Here is a 20177-nt window from a genome sequence, read left to right as displayed (position 1 = left end):
GTAGTGACGTGAAAGGAGAGACTAGATGCACAATTTTTCTTGGTCTGGTTCCTTTGTTGGGAAAAGAAAAAAGAGTGGGAAAGCATCCTGGACGTATTTCTGTTCAGAGCGGGTCACCAAGGAAATGCAGGAGGGTTTCCAGGCAGCTGCTGGGTGTGGTGATGTCACACGGAGGTCTGGCCGCAGGGTCTTAGAGGAGCAACGATTTTTCCGGAAGTTTACCTTGCACTTGACCACCCAGCTAAGCCTGAACTGGTGGTCTATGATTTTACCTATTCCTGCAAACCACATCATCCTGTGAAATTAAAGTCTCACACACGCGGTCCAGCCCTGCAAGGAGCACAGCCCGCATTTGAGCACTCAGAGTGCGTTGTCTCCGTGTGACGCGTGCCTGCTCATTCAGAGTGGTTTTCACACAGCTGTTTCCAGGCATTTAAAATACATTCCTCACTGAAACTCCTAAAGAATGCTGTTACCAGTGTTGACATTTCAGAGTGTGAGATACTTTCCGATATGTTGTTTCCCATTTTTTTTCATTTTCATATGGAAAAAATTAAACACAATTGGCTCACCGATGAGGGTACTTTGGGCAGTGCTCCACTCACAGGCTCAGATGGACCACGGTATCTAGGGACACATAAGGAATTTGGAAAAAATGCAATCTGTGTCAATTTGTCATAATCGTAATTAAAATGACCTTGGTTGCATTTGTGTAAAGTTTTATAAAGTTCTAGCTTAGAGCTTTTCCTGCTGATCCTCTAATTAAATTCCCCTGTAGCGTCCCAACGTTCAGCAGAAGCTGCCTCCTCCTGCCGTCCCTCTCCCGCCTCCTGCGTTGCGGGTTTTCAGTGGACACCAGGACGTCCTCATGGCCGGCTGGTACCAGAACAAAGCTGCTTTCAGAGGTGGTGACTGTGGGGCTGGGTTTATTAAAAATCATGACCTGCAAGAATCTTAATTTGCAGTTGCTGGTTGCTGCTTATGTCAATTATGTGTATAGTTAGTTTGGAAAGAATGACATGAATGCTAAGGGTTCGCTTGTCCTTGCTCACTGCTTTTTTAAGGCCATTTACAAGAAAACCATTCAATTATGAAGGAAAGGCCCCTGGGGCAGCAGCATAAGTGGCGCAGTTGCGTGTCCCCTGCAGAACTGTGGGCGCCATTAGGCAGTGCCTATTGCAGCATTTATCCGGCCACTTACTGACCGTTCCTGAGTGGCAGTCAGCTGTGGGACAGAATCGGGGTCTCCTGCACTAAGGCACAGAGGCTGAGTGCTGTGGTACGTAGTTTCAGGAGCACTGAGGCAGCAAGAAGGCGTCCTGGAGTTTTTCCACACATGCTGCCGGCTCTTCCCTGTGGCCTTGGGACACATGGACGCTTGAATGTTAGGGTGACGGACGGCAGGACTTCCCTACGTCCCCGGCGTCAGTGGCCCGGGAGCTCTGTGTCAGCCACAAGCTCATGAACATCCTGCCTGGTGGCCCCGGCTTGTGGAAATGCTGGCAGGGTGGCAGGCACCTCCATCGTTGCACCCCCATGAGAGCAGAAGCAGGATGGCGCCACCACAGGCTTTGGCGAGGCCATACACGCCCTGGGTTCATTCAGACTGTCCGTGTACACACTGGTGCCAGGCCCTGCCGTGCCCCGGCCTCTGCCCTGAGCCTCTGAAGCCTCACGTGCCGTCAAATGCTCAGTGTCCCTCTCCTACACGGGCGGTGGGCTCTGCCAGCTGCCATGGAAGCAGGGTGGGGGCACCAGAGAAGAGCTTGGTGTGGCACTGAGGGTCCGCAGGGAAAAACAGGTCCATGCCCCTTTAAAGGAGAGTAAGGCACATAGGACGCCTCCCGCTCCCCTTCAGCTGTGGACCAGTGCTCACTGCCAGCCCCAGAAGCTCCAGTGTCACGCCAGCCCCCACCTAACCCTCTTTCTTGATGTGAGACCCCCCCCACCACGCGTGGTTCTAACTTCCGTCAGAAGCATGAGTGTGTAGGAAGGGTCTGGGGGAGGGGGCTCAGGCCTTCACAGTGGAAACAGCCTCAGTCAGCTCCCAACCCAGAAGCAGCCCGGCCGCCGACTCCCAGACTCCCTCGGTCTGGCTGGAGACAAAGCTCTTGGAGGGGCTGGGCGCACTTGGCCCATCTGTCACCCCACCCCCAGGCAGTTGTTTGTGACACAGTGGACCTGGGGCTGGGGGCCTTGGTGTTTGTGGATGGACGTAAAGCCCTTTATGTTCACGTTTGGGAATACCTTTGACGTGGAGGATTCCTGCCTCACAGCTTTTGATCAACATTTTCCCCTCAAAATCTTTTCTGTTCAGCAATCAAATGCAAGCCAGTTTCAACAAGACCGGAAAATAGATATAATAGACAGTTAAAAAGTATGTGTTGGGGCAGCCAGATGGCTCAGCTGGTTAGAGCTTGGGCTCTCAACAACAAGGTTGCCGGTTCAATTCTCACATGGGATGGTGGGCTGCGCCCCCTGCATCTAAAGATTGAAAACAGTGACTGGACTTGGAGCTGAGCTGCGCCCTCCACAATTAGAGTGAAGAACAATGACTTGGAGCTGATGGGAACCTAGAGAAACACATTGTTCCCCAATTAAAAAAACAACAAAAAAAACAACGTATGTGTTGGTCAGATGAGGTGTGCGGGGAAACCTTACCCTGGGCAGGTGACAGCACAAACCGTTCTAATTTACAATACGGAAGAGAATCCACAAAGAGAATTCAGCTCTATGTAAAATGAATATGCACCTATGGCCATGTGTGTTTTATCTAAGTGGAAAGTGGACAAAAGACATGAAAAGACATTTCACTGAAGTCAATGGACCGATGATGGCACGTACGCCGGGGGCCAGAGGTTTGACATGAAGAGATGTCAGGGGAAGGACATTGACGCTGGGAGCTACGGCCTCCACCCGCCTGGGTACAACTCAAACGATCCCGCAGCAACAAATGCTGGGGGTGTGAGGCTGAGCCACACTGTGGGGGGAAAAACGGTGCAGCCGCCCTGGGAAACAGTCTGGAAGTTTCTTTACAAAGTCACTATGCTGCTACCATGCGACCCAGCAGTGACACTCCTGGGCATTTCTCCCACAGAAATGAAGACTTATGGTCACACAAAAGCCTCTGTGAATGTTTGTAGCCGACGGATAGTGCTTAATAGTAACAAGACTAAAAATTCATGGTACTTAGGAATAAATAGCAATTTCCAACCCCACACTAGAAACATGCAGATGTCCTGTAGCAGGTGAAACAAACTGGTTTGTCTGCACTATGGGATAGTTTTAGCCAAAAAAGAACCAACTATTGTTACCCACGCAGCCTGGACGAATCTCCAGAGAACTGTGCAGGGGAAAAGCCAATCCCAAGAGGCTACAGAGTATGATCCCGTTCATACATCACAAAGACACAATTACAGCGTTGGAATAGCGGGTCGTCGGTGACGGAGGGGGGACGTGGCTGCAGGCATCTGAGGGTCCCTGTTCCCTGAGCCCAGTCCTGACGGAGCCAGCGCTTGGTTTTCAAGACGATTCTGTTAGAGAAGCCGTGTGAAGAGCACACGGGATCTCTCTCTTATTTCTTTTCTACATGTGAATCTACCATTTCCTCCAAAAAGAGTGTAATTAAAAAGCTCGACAACGAAAACACGCAAGCAAACGCCTGGCAACTCATCAGCATGACTGAATCAATACAATCCACACAGGGCAGCTCTGTACACTGGGCTGTGCCCGCCGTACACTGGGCTGTGCCCGCCGTACACTGGGCGGTGCCCGCCGTACACTGGGCTGTGCCCGCCGTACACTGGGCGGTGCCCGCCGTACACTGGGCGGTGCCCGCCGTACACTGGCAGGTGCCCGCCGTACACTGGGCTGTGCCCGCCGTACACTGGGTGGTGCCCGCTGTACACTGGCAGGTGCCCACCGTACTTTGTTAGAAAAGACACTGACCCCAGGACTTACAGACCACTCTGACTTTCCTCATGGCTTTCCTTGTTGGTCTGTGAGGTGGAGACAGCACACTCACGGGACCAGACGGTAGGTCACACCCACAGCCGCTGCCTGTGAGAACCTCATGGGGGGCTCCCCAAGGGGCAGATATCCCCCAGCTGCCACGCCCAGCCCTAAAGGGCATCAGGGCCCTGTTCTCAGCCTCTGCGGCCTGAGGCTGCTGGTGACGCAGGAGCACGACCCCTGATATCTGCTGCAGGGAACAGCCCCTTCCAGACCCGCCTCTGGCTGTCTGAGGGACGCTTTCCCTCTGAGCTGTCTTAGTGACATCTGAACAGCCTGCAAGCGGGTCCTCCAGCAGAAGTGCAGGTGGCCCCCTAGATTCGAGGTGCTGCTGGGGGACGGGATGGGTGTGTGGAGAGAGGACTGTGGGGACAGTGAGGAGGCAGGGAGCGTGGGTGCTGAAGGACAGGGTACGGCAGCTGGTGTGCAGCCTCTGGCAGGGGGGTGCCCATCGGGTGGCCCTGTGGGTGCTGCCTGGCGCCTGGACAGGGAGGTGGCCGGGGTTGTGAGCTCTGAGCACTGCGACGCTTGTCTGTCTAGAGGAGGCAACAAGTGGCTCCGATTTGCTGCCCTGCAGGCGTAGAGCTGAGGCTCAGGAAGAATGTCTGGGAGGTACTTGGTGTTTGAAGTTGCACATTGGTCATTTCAGTTTGAATGCATTGGGGGTGGGGAGGGTGTATGTGTGACAAGTTCTCAACCCAGTGGAGAGCAGGCTCACCGCTCGCCGCTGAGACAGGCACCGCTCAGGATCGTGCAGAACTCTGCCTGCCCCTCCTCCCCTCACTCCAGGAAGTTTGAACGCGACCCAGGTGTGCAGCTTGCGTCAGGTGACAGGTACACATCCAGGTGTGTGCATACATGTACTCACAGTGACGTTCTTCTCTGAGGCCTGGCTGTTGCTGTCTTGCAGATTATAGGGTGCCAGGTGAGGAGAGAGCCGCCCAACTCCACTGAACGGTATACACGTTGGATCAACCAGCTGGCGCCCGATCAGCTGCTGACCCAGGTATTCTTCTCCCTGGTCTGTGGGGTGGCCAAGGCCTCCAGGGAAGGGGTTCCAGGCAGATGGTGGCTGGACTGGGTGGGCAGGGCCAAGCTCTCGGGTTGGGAAGGAGTCCAGGAAAGGCTAAGTTTCTGGCCAGGCAGGGGCCATCCCCAGGACCCTGCAGCTGGAGGAGGGCTGGTCAGAGCTGTCCAGCAGCCGTCAGGAGCAGGCCCTGAGCTGGAAGGGAGGCGTGGGCTGTGATGGGCCAGAAACCCCTATGGGGCAGATGGCAGGAGGAGGTGCTCTGAGTGGATCCCATCCTGAGAAGAGTAATGGGGACAACAGGTAAACAACATTCTCTGTCTACCTGCCTTTAAAGAAGCTACTACCTCAGCACGTCAGGAGCCACACAATGCTCCATAACAGATCACCCCAAAACAGAGCCTAAAATAACCTTCAGCTCTTGGGCGTCGGCTGGAGCCCAGGTCTGCCCCGTCTGCCTCTCACCCAGCCAGGCCTCGGCTGCCCTGCAGGTGGCCGACCTCCAGACTCTGTGTCCAGGATGAGCGGTTCCCCAGAACCTCCCCACCACAGGTGCAGTGGGTAGCAGCCCCCACGCCCAGCCAGGCCCCTGCAGGCGAGCCTACCGTACAGGAATTGCTGTTTGACAGACTGAGTGCGGCATCAGGGGACTGAGCTGTGACGACGATTAGCCCCTGAAGTCAGAGCTGCTCCTCAGTGGGGCTCGTCCGGTCACTGAACTCCTGGGGGCTCCGTCCACCCGTCTGTCTGGGCCTCGTAGCCCCTCGCAGGGTCAGGTCACACGCCTGGGTGATGGGAATCCTGTGCCCCTCCCTGTTGGGTGCCGCCAGTTTTGCTTCTGTCACCAGACCTGTGTCACTAGCTTTCCCCACTGTGCTGGTTCTCACACACCGTGAGTTTGCATTTGCGTTTTCCGGTCCTGTGACACTGTCACCTTTGTTAGTGTCTGGTGGCTTCACAGCTGGAGAGAAGAGCGAGGCTGTCTGGGGCTATCAGCCCTACGAGGCCTGTCTGGGCTGTGAAGGTTCTGGAAGGACTCAGCGCGGCTTCTAACCAGCACCGACATGGTCCCAACTTGGATGCTTTTGAGGGCTGGCACAGAATTGCATGTTGCTCTGTCTCTCTCCGTGGTACTTGGGTGTCAGCAGTGGGACTCGTGAGCTCTCGTCACACATGGAGAGGGCACCAGGATTGCACCCCTGCCACACTTCTCCTGGTCCTTCATCCGCGGACAGGGCCAGCCGAGGGCTTGTGACCAGACACTTGGCCAGGACACGGACCGCTGGTTTCTTTTCTGTGTTTCGGAACAAAGAACCACAGCTGCCTCCGTGGAGAGCTAGCAGGCACCTTCTGGTTCTTACAGGCAGTGGAGAAGCTTCTGGCCCACAGTCAGCCGTGGTCCCCGTGTGCGATGGGCTTGGCTTTGCACAAGGGCTGTTGGAAAGGCCCACCTGGTCCCCGGTGAGGAGGGGGCAGCCACCCCCAGAAGAGACCTCTGAGCTACGTTTGATTTGCTGGTAGGACATGACTCATGCAGAGACTATGGAACTAGACACTGAGGGTGTAATGCAAATGGAGAAGCACCGTTTCAACCAGAAGTACGAGTTCTGGGCCAAAGGCTAACAGGAAGCCCGAGTTATCAAGCAACATAGAAGTAACTGAGGTGGAGGCCTCTGCAATAGGGTTTTTCTTCAGCAAGTTAGGGGAAGGTAAAGTCTAACGGTTCTCCAGAGAACTGAGAAAATGTGCCTTACCTGAGCCATTTCCCACTGGTACTGCTGCGGAAGCCACTGCTGCGGAAGCCACTGCTGCGGAAGCCACTGCTACTTTAGTGCGGGGTCTGTCGTGTCTGCGCTATCACAGTTGGGAGCTGTGAGCAGCATGGCTCGCCTTGGTGTTAGGTGTGTCTACTTGAATGTCTGAGTCGGTCTCACGAGGTAGAGTTAGATCAGGTGCTATCAGGTTAGCCCTGTGCCAGCTGCACACATGGCCTGGGGCAGGTGCCACCCTGGAAACGCACCTGGTTTAGGCAGTGCCCACTTTCCGCCTTCAGTGAGGAGCTATTCCCAAGGGGCCTGCATCTCCCGAATCCGTGGGGACAAGGGAGAGGCCAGGCCAGACCCCCTCCCTGCCTCTGAGGCTGACCCTGGGCGTCCTGGCAGCTGGCAGGACGGGCGGGCCCTTCCCCAGGCCAATGTTCCGGCTCTGGCTGCCTGAGTGGCCTGTCTGCTCTGTGTGTACTAGCTGACCACAGGAGGGCAGGCAGGAGAAGAGTGTGTAGTGCACCCCCTTTCCCGGGTCCCCCTGTCCTTGCCCTCTACACCTCCCTCTGGGTGTCTTAGCCCGCTCGCGCTGCCATTACAGGTAGAACAGACATTCACTCCTCACAGTCCCGGAGGCTGGCCGTCCACGGGCAAGGTGCCGACAGGGCTGGCCTCTCCTGAGCCTCTCTCCGTGGCGTGCAGATGGCCCTTCCTCTGCGCTCACCCCTGGGTCTGTTCCTTTTGGGAGGACAGCATCTCGGATCAGGGCCTCACCTTGACCTCATGTAGCCTGGATGACCTCCCTAGAGGCCCCAGTGGGGGTTGGGCTGCTGCATAACTTGGGGGGACACAGTCAGTCCTCCGCACTTGCATACCCTTCTTGGCTCCTTCTCAGCCCCCGGGGGCCCCCAGTCTGGGCCTCCTGCCCGTCTGGGCCCCACCCGGACACAGTGGTGTGGACACGGCTGCGCCAGGCAGAGCTGCTATCTAACTGCACCCCCACCACTTCTGGTGTCCTGTGCGGTCCACAGCGTGGCTGTCACGCACTTTCTGCCCTGTCTCCACAGCGCTGAACAGGTCGGTGTGAGTGTAGGTAAGAAAGATGCAAAGCCCGCCTCTCACACACACTCTCAGTTTATTCCAGCGTGTCAAGGAGTGAAATCATCCCCACAAGCAGAATTTCTAGAGTGGGAGATTACCTAAGACAGCGCTTTGCTAAACCGGGCTCCCCGACTTGCTCCTTCAGGAAGGAGCTCCAGGACGAGAGTTTCCGACTGTGCCTTTTCTCCATCCACTTAACGGAGTCTTTCCCAGAGCCAACATTTTTAATTTTGATGCGTTCCAGCTGATGAATTCTTTTTAATGGGTTGTGCCTTGGATCGGCGTCTTAGAATGCTTCAGCTACCTGTAGGCCACAATGATTTTCTCCTAAAAGTTTCAGTTTTACCGTTTACATTGAGAGTTGTGGTTCATTTTAAGTTGATTTTTAAGTCAAGGTTTGTTTTCTCTACAAATGTCCAAATGTCTTTGCACTGTTTTTGTTGAGAATACTACCTTCCTCTGTAGATCCACAGACAGGCTTCGGGGCCTTTGTCAGAAGTTGGTTGGCCATGCTTGTGTGGGCCGGTTTCTGGACTCAGTTCTGTCCCATTGGCCTGTGTCTGTCACTTTGTGACACCACTTACCTGCAGTAGCTGCAGGGTAAGTTCAAAATCAGGCAGTGTGATTTCTCCAACCTCATTCTTCTTTTTCAGAATTATTTTCGGTTATTCTTCCTAGATATGTTTTTTCCAACTAAGCAATTCTCCATTTCTGAGTAGACACTGACCGGTGTCCTACAGTCTAACTCAGCCCTGACACCCCAGTTGGAGACAGGTTAAGGGCTCAGTCCCACAGGACCTCCCCAGCCCCTTTCAGCGCCAATCGCAAGTCCATGTCGTCGTCACCTGTGCCTCTGACCCACTGGCTCTAGGTGGGAGGTTCCCGCGACCCCTCCTGGGGTCTGATTAACTTGCTAGAGCGGCTCCCAGATCTCGGGGACGTTTCCTTCTTTCCACTCCTTTGTTATGACGGACGTGATGAAGAGTGCAGGTGAACAGAAGATGATGCACAGGGAGGGGCCTGGAGGGTCCCGAGTGCAGGAGCTTCTGTCCCTGTGCCACCCCCGGCGTGTGGGTGTGTTTGCTGTCCCAGAAGCTCGTCACCTCGTGGTGTGCACGCGTTTTTATAGAACTTAATCCGCTGCTCCTTCCCCTTCCTGAGGTCAGTGGCTGGGGCTGGAACTTCCACACCTCTGATCACTTGGTCTTTCTGGTGACTAGCCCCATCCTGAGGGTAACACAGGGGCCCACTTGAGTCACCTCAGTAGGGGCTCCTCAGGAATGACCGGACACTGCTGGTACTCAGGAAATTCCAAGGGTCTCCGGAGCTCTGTGCCAGGAGGTGGGGACAAAGGCCCGTGTTCCTGGCTGTACCACACCCTTTTGGGCACATTTTAGACTCAGCCTGTCCCTCTGCACAGAACCCAGCTGGGATGTGACAGGAATTGTGTGACCCCAAGGGCCAGTCTGGGGTGAGCTGGCATCTTTCCTGCGCTGAGGGCTCCCACCCACGGAGTGCTTTGTCCCCATTGGTTGAAATTATGTTTTAAATTGCCTTTTGTCATTAGCATTTTGTAATTTTCAGCATCTTTTGGAGCAATTATAAATGTGTTGTGTTTTGGTTTTGGTTTCTGTTTGTTCATTGTGAACATATAGGAAGATATTCTGATTCTGTCTCATCTCAGTCAATTTGGGTAGTTAGTGATTTTTGAGGAGTTGATCCATTTAATCTTAACTGTCATGTTTTTGTGCTTAGGGTTATTTGATGGTAGTCTTTAAGCTCCTTTTGGTGTCTGTGTGTCTGCAGTGATATTCCCTTACTTCTGATAGTAGTGATTGGGGTCCTCTCCCTTTTAAAAATTAGTCTTGCTAGAGGTTTGTCAATTTTTTTGAACTTTTCAAAGAACCGGCTTTTGGTTTGTTTAATTTTCTCTGTTTTCAACTTCATGCATTTCTGCTTTATTCTTCCTTCTGCTTGCTTTGGGTTTATTTTGCTCCTTGTTTTGCTAGTTTCTTATGGCAGGAGCCGAGGTTTTGTGTTGAGACTTGGCTGTTCTAACCTACGCGTCCGGCGCTCTGAGCTTGCTTTACACTTAAACCGCATCACACAGGGTTCACTTCAGTGTGTGTCATTTCCCTGAGATTTCCTGCTTTATCCCGGATGGTTTACAAGTGCGGGGGCTCTTGCGGCTGCCGCTTCCGCGTGGGGCCCGCACGGGAGACAAGCCAGGCACCTTGCACATGTCACCTGTCCGGCCACTGGGACCTCCGGGTGACGGATCGTCTTCATTCCACTGTCCGACCCGAGCAGGCTGCTCCCTCGTGCAGCTGTCACACTGCAGGTCACTGGTGGACCTGGGAAGAAAGCTCTGGTGGCTTCACCCCGACTGGCCCCTCCCGTCCATACCGGAGTGGGTGCGGTGGCCTGGCTGCGGGGCCTTCCGTCCGCTGCGTGACCTCTGACGCTGTTTTTCCGTAAAATGCGAGGGGTCAACCACAACACCCAGACCCTTCAGGGCAGAGTGTTCTGTGACACACTCATCTGAAGATATTTAACAAAACTAAGTAAGGTGGCTTCTGGCCTATTTAGAAGACGGTGTGTGATTGACTTTGGTCACGGGGGCTCTCTCCTGCCTGCCTGCAGGAGCTGGCCCCTGGCACACAGGTGACACCCCCTCTCGCTGTCACTCAGTGGGTCCCTGCGGGTCTGAGAGAGCTTCTCCCCTCCATCCGCAGCGTCTACAGCACGATGTTAGAACCGCATGGCTTGTGTAAAAAAATTGAATTCCACATATGCATTTATCTCGCCAGTGCCTTTTCCTGAAAAGGTGGCTTCAAGCTCACTGGTTTTTACCTAATTCTAATCAGTCAGCATGCATGACGTTTAAAATCTCACATAGTTAGAACGGATTATACTGTACTGTTTCTCTTCATTTTCTCGTTGAAAGGGAGTGTGATAAAGCAGTGCGTGTGGTGTAGACCCATATAAACCACCAACTTTCAGCCTGTTAGAATAGTGGTTACTCACAACTTGCCCTAAAACACTGAGAACGGGAGCTTCACATCCCTGTCTGTCTGTGTTAGGTCCAGAAGCCATAGGTTTAGGATTTCACAGCAAAGTTTATTCTTGTTGCTATGTGGGTGTTAAAATATCAGAATACTGGAAAATTTGTTATCTGTCTAAAGCTAGTCTTCCAACAAATTAGAATTTAGAAGGAAGGATAATAAACCACAGGAATCTGGAAATGAGTCATCTAAACTTTGCTCTTTTTCTCTAAGGTTTCGTATCACTTCCTGGTAAGATAAGGCTAATAAGGTCTGAATTCTGTGACCTGCTTCGCATTCTTTAGCACAAGGGCTTCTCCGTTTTAAATAAGCGCTGAGCTCATGTAACGTTCACAACCCGTACTTTTCCTTACCGTTCACCCTGAAAGCATTTGCAAGGGTCTGTCCGTATCCGTGTGTTCCTGACGCACCTCTCGAGAACTAAGGACGAAGTTTGTCCTCAGCTCACGGAATCTGTTCGGTTTGTTTTATGTTTGCCCCGAGGCACACTGGGATGGATTTTTAACGTTTGTGAGCTACATAGAATTTGTTTGCAAAGTGCACTTTTCTGTTGGTGGAAAACATGAGCGAGCCCCAAACTCTCTGGATCCCAGGGAAGCAGCATGGGCTTGTGAGGCCTCGCTTGGCAACCCCTCCTTTTGGACAAAATTCTAAGAAACTGGGTTATCTGATTTATCAGTTGGTGACACATCAGAACTAGAGGAGGGAGGGGACACTTGAGAGTGAAAAGAGGAGACAAAAAAAATCTTATGAAAGGATTAGAAAGCCCCGGCACGGTCTCCTGGCGCGGAGGGGTGGCGGCAGGCGGCAGCCGCGGTGCCCTGCGTGGCCCTGCGCGGGGCAGCGGGTGCCCTTGGCGACGAGCAGGGCGCAGCCCGGCCGTGAAGACCCGCTCCGCTCCGCTCCGCACCCGGCCCCGGGCGACCTGCGCTGGGCGGCCTCAGGCAGAGGGTGCTGCTCAGAGGGCCGTGGTGCTGCGTGTTTGCACGTGGCGTGGCTGCGCGGCTGTGACCCTGGACTCCGGTCGGGCGCGTAGCCGCCTCCTCGCGGCCCGGAGCGCCCTCTGCTGGGCCTTTCTGTGTTGACATCTGAGCAATAGACTCCGTTACTCGCACTTCACCTGGACGTGTAAGAACGTAAAAAAATCACAGCGAGGGCCTGTTATGCCTCTCGGGTCTATTTCATTTGGAATTTAAAACCCCAAGATTTCTGAGTTTGTTGGGGGCTGTCGCTGCCACTTTCTGCCCCGTTTACTCAGAGACCCCACCGGTGGGGGAGGCAGGAAGGGGAGACACTGGCCTGTTCCAGGCTCAAGCAGTCAAAGAAGCAGTTTTAATGTTAATGGAAGCCAAAGCTCCACTCCTTACAGCCGGACTAGGGGCTGGCAGGGGTGTCGTGCCGCCTGCGTTGTAAATAGAGTTCTGTTGGCACCCACTGCCAGGCCCATCGCCTCCCCACTGCCCAGCGGGCCGAGTGCCGCCGCCAAGCTTCTGCTCCGGCCCAGAGCCCGACACGCCAGGATCGGGTCCGCTGCTGGGTCAGCTTGTCCACTGAGCTGGGCAGTGGTGCGGTCAGGGGCGCAAGGTTGGGGCTGCGGGGGGGGGAGGGGGGAACGGAGGCGGGGCATCGCGGGGCGGGGCGGGGCCAGCGCGGGGCGGGGCGGGGCCAGCGCAGCACGCGGGGCGGGGCGGGGCGGGGCCAGCGCAGCACGCGGGCCTCTGCGCCGCCCACCTGCGTATTTTCACCTTTGCCTTCACATCCTCCCTGGAAGTCTGAGCCCCGGCCGCGTTCTTGTGAGGCTTTCTCTCCCCAAGAAGTCGGACCCCGTGCATTGGGCGGCTGCATTCCCCTTCCTTGGGACAGCAGTGCGTCCCAGTAGTTGGTCTGTCCTTTTCCTGGTGGAACCGTTTTCCATTGTGTGCGCCCACTGTTCCCTAGTTCGTGGACACTGGGTGACCGCCACTTGTTGGTCGTTGTGAAGAATGCTGCTGTGAGTGCTGCCCCACCTTGTCTACCTGTGTCCCCTCCTTCTGTTCTGGGAGCACTGAGAGTGGCACTGCGGGTCACTCAGTAACTTGATGCTTAACTTTTGGAGGGGCTGCCAGGCTGTTTCCACGCAGTGCGACACGATATTCCCACCAGCCACTCGTGAGGAGGCGCCAGCGTTTCCACGTCGTTGTCAACACTTAGTACTTCCGGGGTCTGTTTGTTTTTTATAGTGGCCATTCTACTGGGTGTGACAGGTGCGTTTCCCCAACTATTGGTGATGTGGAGCCTCTTTAGGTCCTAGTGGCCGTTTGTACGTCCATCGTCTTTGGGAAGTGTGGGTTCAAGTCCTTTGCCCATTAAAAACTGGCTTATTTGTCTTTTTGTTGAATTCTAGGAGCTCTTTATATATTCTGGATACTAGATCCTTATCAGATAGTGGATTCAAAGTATTTTCTCTCCTTTGAGTGACAAAGTATTGTCACTCTCTTCATGGTGTACTTTGAAATACAAAAGTTTTTAATCGCTCGTGCTATGGTGTCATATCTAAGAAACCATAGCCTGATCCAAAGTCACAAAATGTTTCCTTCCAAGAGTTTTATAGTTTCAGTTCTGACATTCGGATCTGTAATCCGTGTTAATTTTCATATTTGGTGTGACGTGAGGGTCCACCTTCACTCTTTATGTGCAGAGTGCAGTGTTCTCGGCACCATTTGTTCGAAAGACGTCCTTCCCCCATTGGGTGGTCTTGGCCCCTTGTTGAAAATCAGCCAACCACGTGCAGCTGGATTTTGGGATTTCTGGGCCCTCTTTTCTGTTCTGTTGGTCTCTGTCTCTGCCAGAATCGCACTGTTTTAATTCCTGTAGCTTTGTAGTCAGTTTTGCAACTTACTTTGTGGGAAATGTGAGTCCTCCAACCCTCTGCTTGTGTTTTTAAGATTGTTTTGGCTATTTTGGTTCCCTTGAAATTCTATGACTTTTAGGATGGGTATGATTTTGGGTTGTGGTCTCACCCTTCCAGATGCCCCAGGGCGCTGGTGCCGCTGTGCACACATGTGGCCTCCTGAGAACGTGTGGCCAGGCACGCCATGGGTGGGGATTTATTAGGATTTTACAGAAGGTCTTTATTTAACATGTTGGAGTAGCAGAGTCACAGTTTTTCTCTATAGGGGAAAAAAAATCACCAAAATGAAATAGAGGTCTTTGGGAAAATATGATAATATATAACACTTTCTGAGAAGATACATATTGACACCACCTTTCTGCCCTTGGCTTCCCGCCCTCACTGCAGGGCTGGTGAGCTGTGTACATGTCACACCACGCTACCCGTGGAAGCAGGGGGTCCGCCGTCGGTCTGGCGCCGCTCCTGGTCGGGGCTGTCTCTTGGGTTCAGCTCAGCCACTCATGTCTCACAGAGCGTGATGTTTGTTGGCAGGCTGGTGCCAACGCTACACATCTTTGGGGACGCTGGGCGGTAGGTTGGTACCACAGAAGGACTCAGAGCTCCAGGGCAGCTGCCTGTCCTCAGTCCCCTTTGATTGGCACCGTCATTCCACATTTTCAGGGGGATGCTGTGCTGTATCAGGCAGGTTTCCAGAACTGCTTGCTGCCCTCATTCCCTGGGCCCAGGCAGCACAGCTCTCCCTCCTGCCTTGGTCCCCCAAGACCCTGGGCAGTTCAGGGAGGAGAGCTCGGGGGATCCACCCACGATGGCCCTGATACTCAGCCGATTCTGGGGAAGGCTGTCTCTGCTGTCTCTACTTTCTTGATCGTGTCCTTTGAAGCAAAGACTTGAGTTTTCATGCAGTCCAAGTTACCTCATTTTTCCTTTGCTTGCTCCTGCTTTTGGTGTCCTATCTAGGAAACTGTGGCCTGATCCTGGGTCCTGAGATTTACACCCATGTCTTCCCGAGAGTCTTACAGTTTGAGCTGGTGTAGGCCGTTGACTCCTTTGTACTAGTATCTGTAGACTATAGATATTAAGTCGTTGACATGTGGACGTTCAGCTGCCCCAGCACCAAACTGTCTCGACGTCCTTCTGAAAGTCATTGGGACAGAACCGTGTGGGTTTATTTTGGAACCTCAGTTCTGTTCCATTGACACCTGGATCTTTCTTCTGTTGGTGCCAGTTTTGATGATTTAGCTTTGCTGTCAGTTTTGAAATTGGTTAAGTGTGAGTCTCCAGCTTTGTTCTTTTTCAAGGTGGTTTTGGTGATCTGGGTCCTTTGCATTTCCATGTGAACTTGAGGATCAGTTTATCATTTTCTGGGGGAAAAAGGCAGCTGGAATTCTGGTTGAATTTGCAGCTCAGTTGGCGAGCATCACCATCTAAACAGTATTCAGTCTTTCAGTTCATGACAATGGGATGTTTTTCCATTTCTTTATGACTTTAATTTCTTTCCAGGATGTTTTGAAATTTTCAGTATATACGAGTAAGTCTTGCACTTTTTTGTTGAATATATTCCTGAATGTGTTTTGATGCTATTGTAAATGAAACCTTTCCTAATTTCATTTTGGATTGTTTATTGCTAGTGTATAGAAACAACTGAGTTTTGTATGTGGATCTTACATCCTGCACCTTCACTGAACTCTGTTAGCACAGAAAGTGTGTGTGTGTTTAGGGTTTTCTACTTATACGATTGTGTCACCTGTAAATACAGTTTTACTTCTTCCTTTCCAAACTAGAAATGGAGTCCCGTTTACTTATTTTCTTTTCTAACTGCTCTGTCTAGCACTTCAAGCGCAGTGTTGAATAGAAGTGGTGAAAGCAGACACTCTCGTCTTGTTCCTCATCATTTCACCATTTCAGTGTGTCAGCTGTGGGGTTTTGCTAAATGCCCTTTCTCGGGTTAAGGGGGTTCCATCTGCTGCTGTGGTGACTAGTGTTCTCAGGAAAAGGTGCTGGATTTTGTCAGGTGCTTTTTCTGCGTCTGTTGAGATGATCATGTAACTTCCACCCTTTGTTCTATTAAATGGTATTTTTACCTCCGTCTTTTGTCATGTGTTGAACAAACCTTCCATTTCTGGGAAGGGCCCATTTGGGTCTAGTGTAGAATCTTTTTCTATGATGATGGACTGTTTGCTAGTATTTTGTTGAAGATTTTTGCCACTGTATTCATAAGGGATAGTGGTGTGTCGTTTCCTTGTGATATTTTTGACTGGCTTAAGTGTCAAGAAAATGCTGGCTTTGTAGAATGAGTGAGGAAGTGTTCCCTCCTTTTCTGTTTTCTGGAAGAGTCTGTGCAGGATTGGCACTAAGGCAGGTGAAGCCATCTTGTCCTGGGCTTTTCTGTCAGTATTTACCACGCTTTCGTTCTCTTTCTTGCTCTAGATCCATTCAGATTTTCTGATTCTTCTTGAGTCAGTTCCATGGTTTGTTTCTTCCTAGGAATTTGCCCATTTCATCTGAACTGTTATATCTAATCATCTAATCGTTTTGTGCTGTTTAAGTTTCTTCTTCTCACAATCAAAAGCAGCTTGTTTCCTTTGATTGTCATACAGCTCCACCATCACTCAGAAGCAGGGAGGAGGGCTCCTTAAGACAGCCAGGGAGCATTAGCCGGGAATGGGGCCTGGGGTCGGGCTGGGTTCCTCGGCTGATGTCCATGGGCCCCGTCCCTCTGCCTCTGTGCCTGGGGAGGCTGGACGCCATTGATCTGGCAGGACAGTCCCTTCAACGCTTGCACCTACAGAGAAGGGACACACAAAGTAGTTTGTCACCTTCTGCATGACACTTTGTGGGAAATAAATTGTAGGGTGTTTGTGACAAGCTGTTGTTCTCTTTTAACTCTGTCCTGTTAACTGCTTCCAGGTTTTTACATCCCACGGCCCGACTGTGGTCATGCCCACGTGGTTCTGCTCTCGCGCATGGTTTTCTCATGTCGGCCCCTTCGACGAGGGAGGGCGGGTAAGTGTTGGTCCCCTGTGGAGTCTCTGGGTTTGGGGGAGGCGCCCTCATTGCTGGGAGTGGGTCCCCCACACCTTCCCTGCCCGTGGTGGGTGCCATGATCCAGTTGGGGGCCCAGGGATTAGGAAGCTGCCCCCCCAGCCCTCCTCCTGCGGCTGTGCCCCCCCAGCCCTCTTCCTGCCGGCTGTGCCCACCGTCCCTGGAGTAGCTGGGCCAGGGCCCACGTTTGTTTTGCCAAAAGCAAGGGATTTCTGTGTAAAGGCTGCGGGTGCCTGGGGCACCTGCGCCTGACTCACACCTGCCCTGGCCCAGGCCCCAGGTTACCTCATGCTGGTTTAAGAGCTGTTTGTGGGAAAGCTTAGGCTGTGGATGGTGGCAGAGGGGCCACTGTCCTCTGCCTGTGGGAGGCGGCCCCTGCCTGCTGTGTCCAAACTGGGCCTCGTCCCTCCCTGTATCCTCACGGGCAGGGGTGGGGAAGGGGGCGTGCTCACCTACTGGCACTCCGCCCGCCCTGGTTTCAGCCTCTGGCTCAGAATCGGAAACCTGGCCGCTGACCTCACTCTTCCCTCCCCAGACAGTCGTACAGTGGAGGCTCCCACACCCAACTGAGAAGTAAATCTTAGTTATTTAGTGTGTTGTCCCTACACCCCCCTGAAACTGGCTTTCAGAACGTGGGGTCTCGTCTTCATGGCGGGATGGCATGGACCAGGTGTGTTAAGGCCCCACTGGTTTTCCCCATTTGACTTTGGATGCCCGGGACCTGCACTGCTGGGCGGGGAAGGTGGGAGCCTGGACTACAGAGGCTGGTGGAGGGTCTGGGAACAGGAGACCCCCAGACCATAAGTGGGGGCAGTGACTCAGGCCTGGGCTCCACCGTCTGCCCCGGGACCTTGGCCATGGTCTTTCCGGCTCTGGGCCTCGTAACTTCCTCCGAGAGGCTGCAGTTCTTAGCCGTGGAGAGGAGGGCATGGGACTACCGCAGCAGGTGACAATGGTGCAGAGGGGGAGGGCAGGATGACATCCAGCTGCCAGGCTAAGGAATTTGGATGTCCCTGTAGGCAAGTACTTCAGGCCCTTAAACGCGACAAATAACCACAATGGCGTTCCGTTGTTCACAACGTGGCTCCGCAGGGCATGTCTGGCTTGGGTGGGGACAGCATGTCACGGCTGCTACAAGCACTGCCTGCGCAGAAACACTGCCCCCAGTGCCATTTTCAGATTGCTGTTGTAGCTGCTGGAAAGACTCCTGGGCCTGACTTGCTGTGTGAGAGAGAGGGGTGCACCATGCCCTGGGCGGTGGGTGTCCCGTAGCCCTGTGTGAGCTGCCGTAGCTCAGACTCCCGCCGGCAGCCGTGTCGGGCCTGCTGTCCCACCCACCTGGTCCCAGTCGGAGCCCGTGGTTTCCCGCCGTGTTGGTCTGCGTTTCTGGATGACTGATACTGTGGAGCAGTGTCTCGCGTGCTGATTGGCTGTGTGATGTTATGCAGTGTGCGGTCCTTGCCCAGGTTTCCGCGGATGGGTGTCTTCGCGCTGAACTGTTGTCTGTCAGACATTTGCTGGGGGGTATTCGCCCCCATTTTTGGTGTCTGTACTCTGGGATTTCCCTTCACTGGCACTGGTTCTGCTCGTCCCAAATTCTGTCCTGGATATCAGAGCAGTAAGACTGGCCTTCCATCCTCGTTTGGCCTGGGCAGCCGCAGGCAGACTAGGTGTGCTGGGGTGTCACTGACCCCACTGAGGCCGGTGCACACGGGCCCAAGCTGAGGATACACTTGGCCCAAGGAGCTGGCAAGGAGGTGTCCGAGGGCCCGTCTTCCCTGAAGGTGACAGCCACTGGGTTGTGTTTGCACGCCGAGACCTCAGAGGCCAGCTGAGCCACCCCCTCTAGGCACCTGGCGGCCTCGGAGAGGCCGAGGTTAAGTGCTGTGGGCTTCGCTGGGAACAGTCAGTTTGGCCATGCCTCGCCTGGTGCGGTGTGTCCTGGTGGTGTCCCTGGCCGTCACTGGGCTCTGCTGGCTGATGCACCTTTGGTGACCTGCTGAGAATGCAGAGGTGGGTCCTGACTCACCTGACTGTCGAATTTAAAAAACAGAAGGGAAGCCGGTCACGGGCCCCAGTCAGCACTGAGGTCCGCCAGACCCCCACCCCCAGCTGATTCTGGCAGGGTGGCCGCAGGCTTTCACGCTGGGCCTCTGGGGTGAGCCCTGACCTGAGTGGAGGGCGGGCTGCCCCTTCCTCGACTTGTGCCGACTGGGGGAGGGGCCTGCGTTCCCTCAAGGCGGGAAAGCCCGGTGAGAATCTCCACTGCACCCTTCGGCCACAGGGCTGCCAGCCTTTGGGGTTCAAGCTGGAGGCCGTGAGTGGGGTGACACTGGGGGCTCCGTCTGCCCCTCTGGCCCAGCCGCCACCTCTCTTCTCCTCCAGCACCTCTTGTCCGAAAGCAGCTTCGTGGGGGTGCTCCTGCCCAGTGACGTCCGCATGCTGGGGTCCCGGGCCACGCAGCGTGGGGACCCAGGCAGGACCCAGTGTCCAGCTGCCCGGATGCACGCTCTCGCAAAAGCGTTCGACGCAGCGTTGTCTCTCATCCGCAGGGCGTGCCCGAGGACCTGCTGTTCTTCTACGACCACCTGCGCAGGGGCGGCGGGGTCGTCCGCGTGGACCAGAGCCTGCTGCTCTACCGCTTCCGGCCTGGTGCGGCCACACAGTCCATCCTGGAGTACGTGGGGTGGGGCCTGGGCCGTGGGCGGGGCCGTGGGCGGGGCCCAGGCGGGTGGGGCGGAGACACGGACCACCGGGCTGGGTCTGATGTGGGTTAAAGTGAGGGCTGGGTGTCCCTCCCCAGGACAGCTGACTAGACAGTGGCGAGCCACCCCAGGCTGGCTGCTGAGGACCGGGTGAAGGTGCGGAAAATGCAGGGAGCAGGAGAAAAAGAAGGGGTGCGTCTTCATTGCTTTACTTGGAGCTGTGTTGCGTCTGTGTGCACGTCCGTGTGCGTGTGCGTTTCATTTTTCTCACAGTCACAAGTGTGATTCCTCACCATCATGACACTGTTCCCTTTTGGGGAAGGGAAGAAAGGGGCCTTCAAACAGGCCTGTTGCCAGGGGAGTCTGAATGTCAAGAGCTCGAGGCAGGCACGTGCACCCCCGCCTCTGGAAGTGGAGCTGACTCTTCTTTCCCTGGAGGGTGAGACTTGTCGGAAGGTGTGGCTTCTTGACTGGGACTCCTCTCTCCTGGGAGGTCTAATATCCACTTACACTGAGGGGGTGATGCCCGCTGTCTCCGTGGGTGTGAAGCCAATTTGGGTGTGGGGGCCCCAG

At 54.2% G+C, this 20177-nt stretch overlaps 1 protein-coding gene across 13 annotated transcripts in view; it reads left to right on the top strand.

The window, feature by feature from the left end:
* QTGAL (queuosine-tRNA galactosyltransferase) overlaps nucleotides 1-20177 on the top strand; it is a 51736-nt gene that overhangs the window by 12300 nt on the left and 19259 nt on the right. For 11 of the 13 annotated variants that reach the window (XR_002137689.3, XR_016018051.1, XM_019735510.3 and 8 more), the window contains 3 exons: nucleotides 4922-5017; nucleotides 16765-16860; nucleotides 19452-19576. Coding sequence is in view for 11 of the 13 variants with exons in the window: in XM_019735510.3 (XP_019591069.3) it covers nucleotides 4922-5017; nucleotides 16765-16860; nucleotides 19452-19576 (317 nt within the window). In the remaining 2 variants the exon portion in view is untranslated. The remainder of the gene's footprint in view (nucleotides 1-4921; nucleotides 5018-16764; nucleotides 16861-19451; nucleotides 19577-20177) is intronic. The other 2 variants (XM_074319604.2, XM_074319603.2) reach the window with 1 other exon arrangement.

The sequence above is a fragment of the Rhinolophus sinicus genome, chromosome 12 (genome assembly GCF_057876585.1).
Source record: "Rhinolophus sinicus isolate RSI-liver-muscle chromosome 12, RSI-T2T, whole genome shotgun sequence".
NCBI lineage: Eukaryota > Metazoa > Chordata > Mammalia > Chiroptera > Rhinolophidae > Rhinolophus > Rhinolophus sinicus.
The sequence above is the reverse complement of the archived record's forward strand: the minus strand, read 5'-3'. Positions and strand labels throughout refer to the sequence as shown.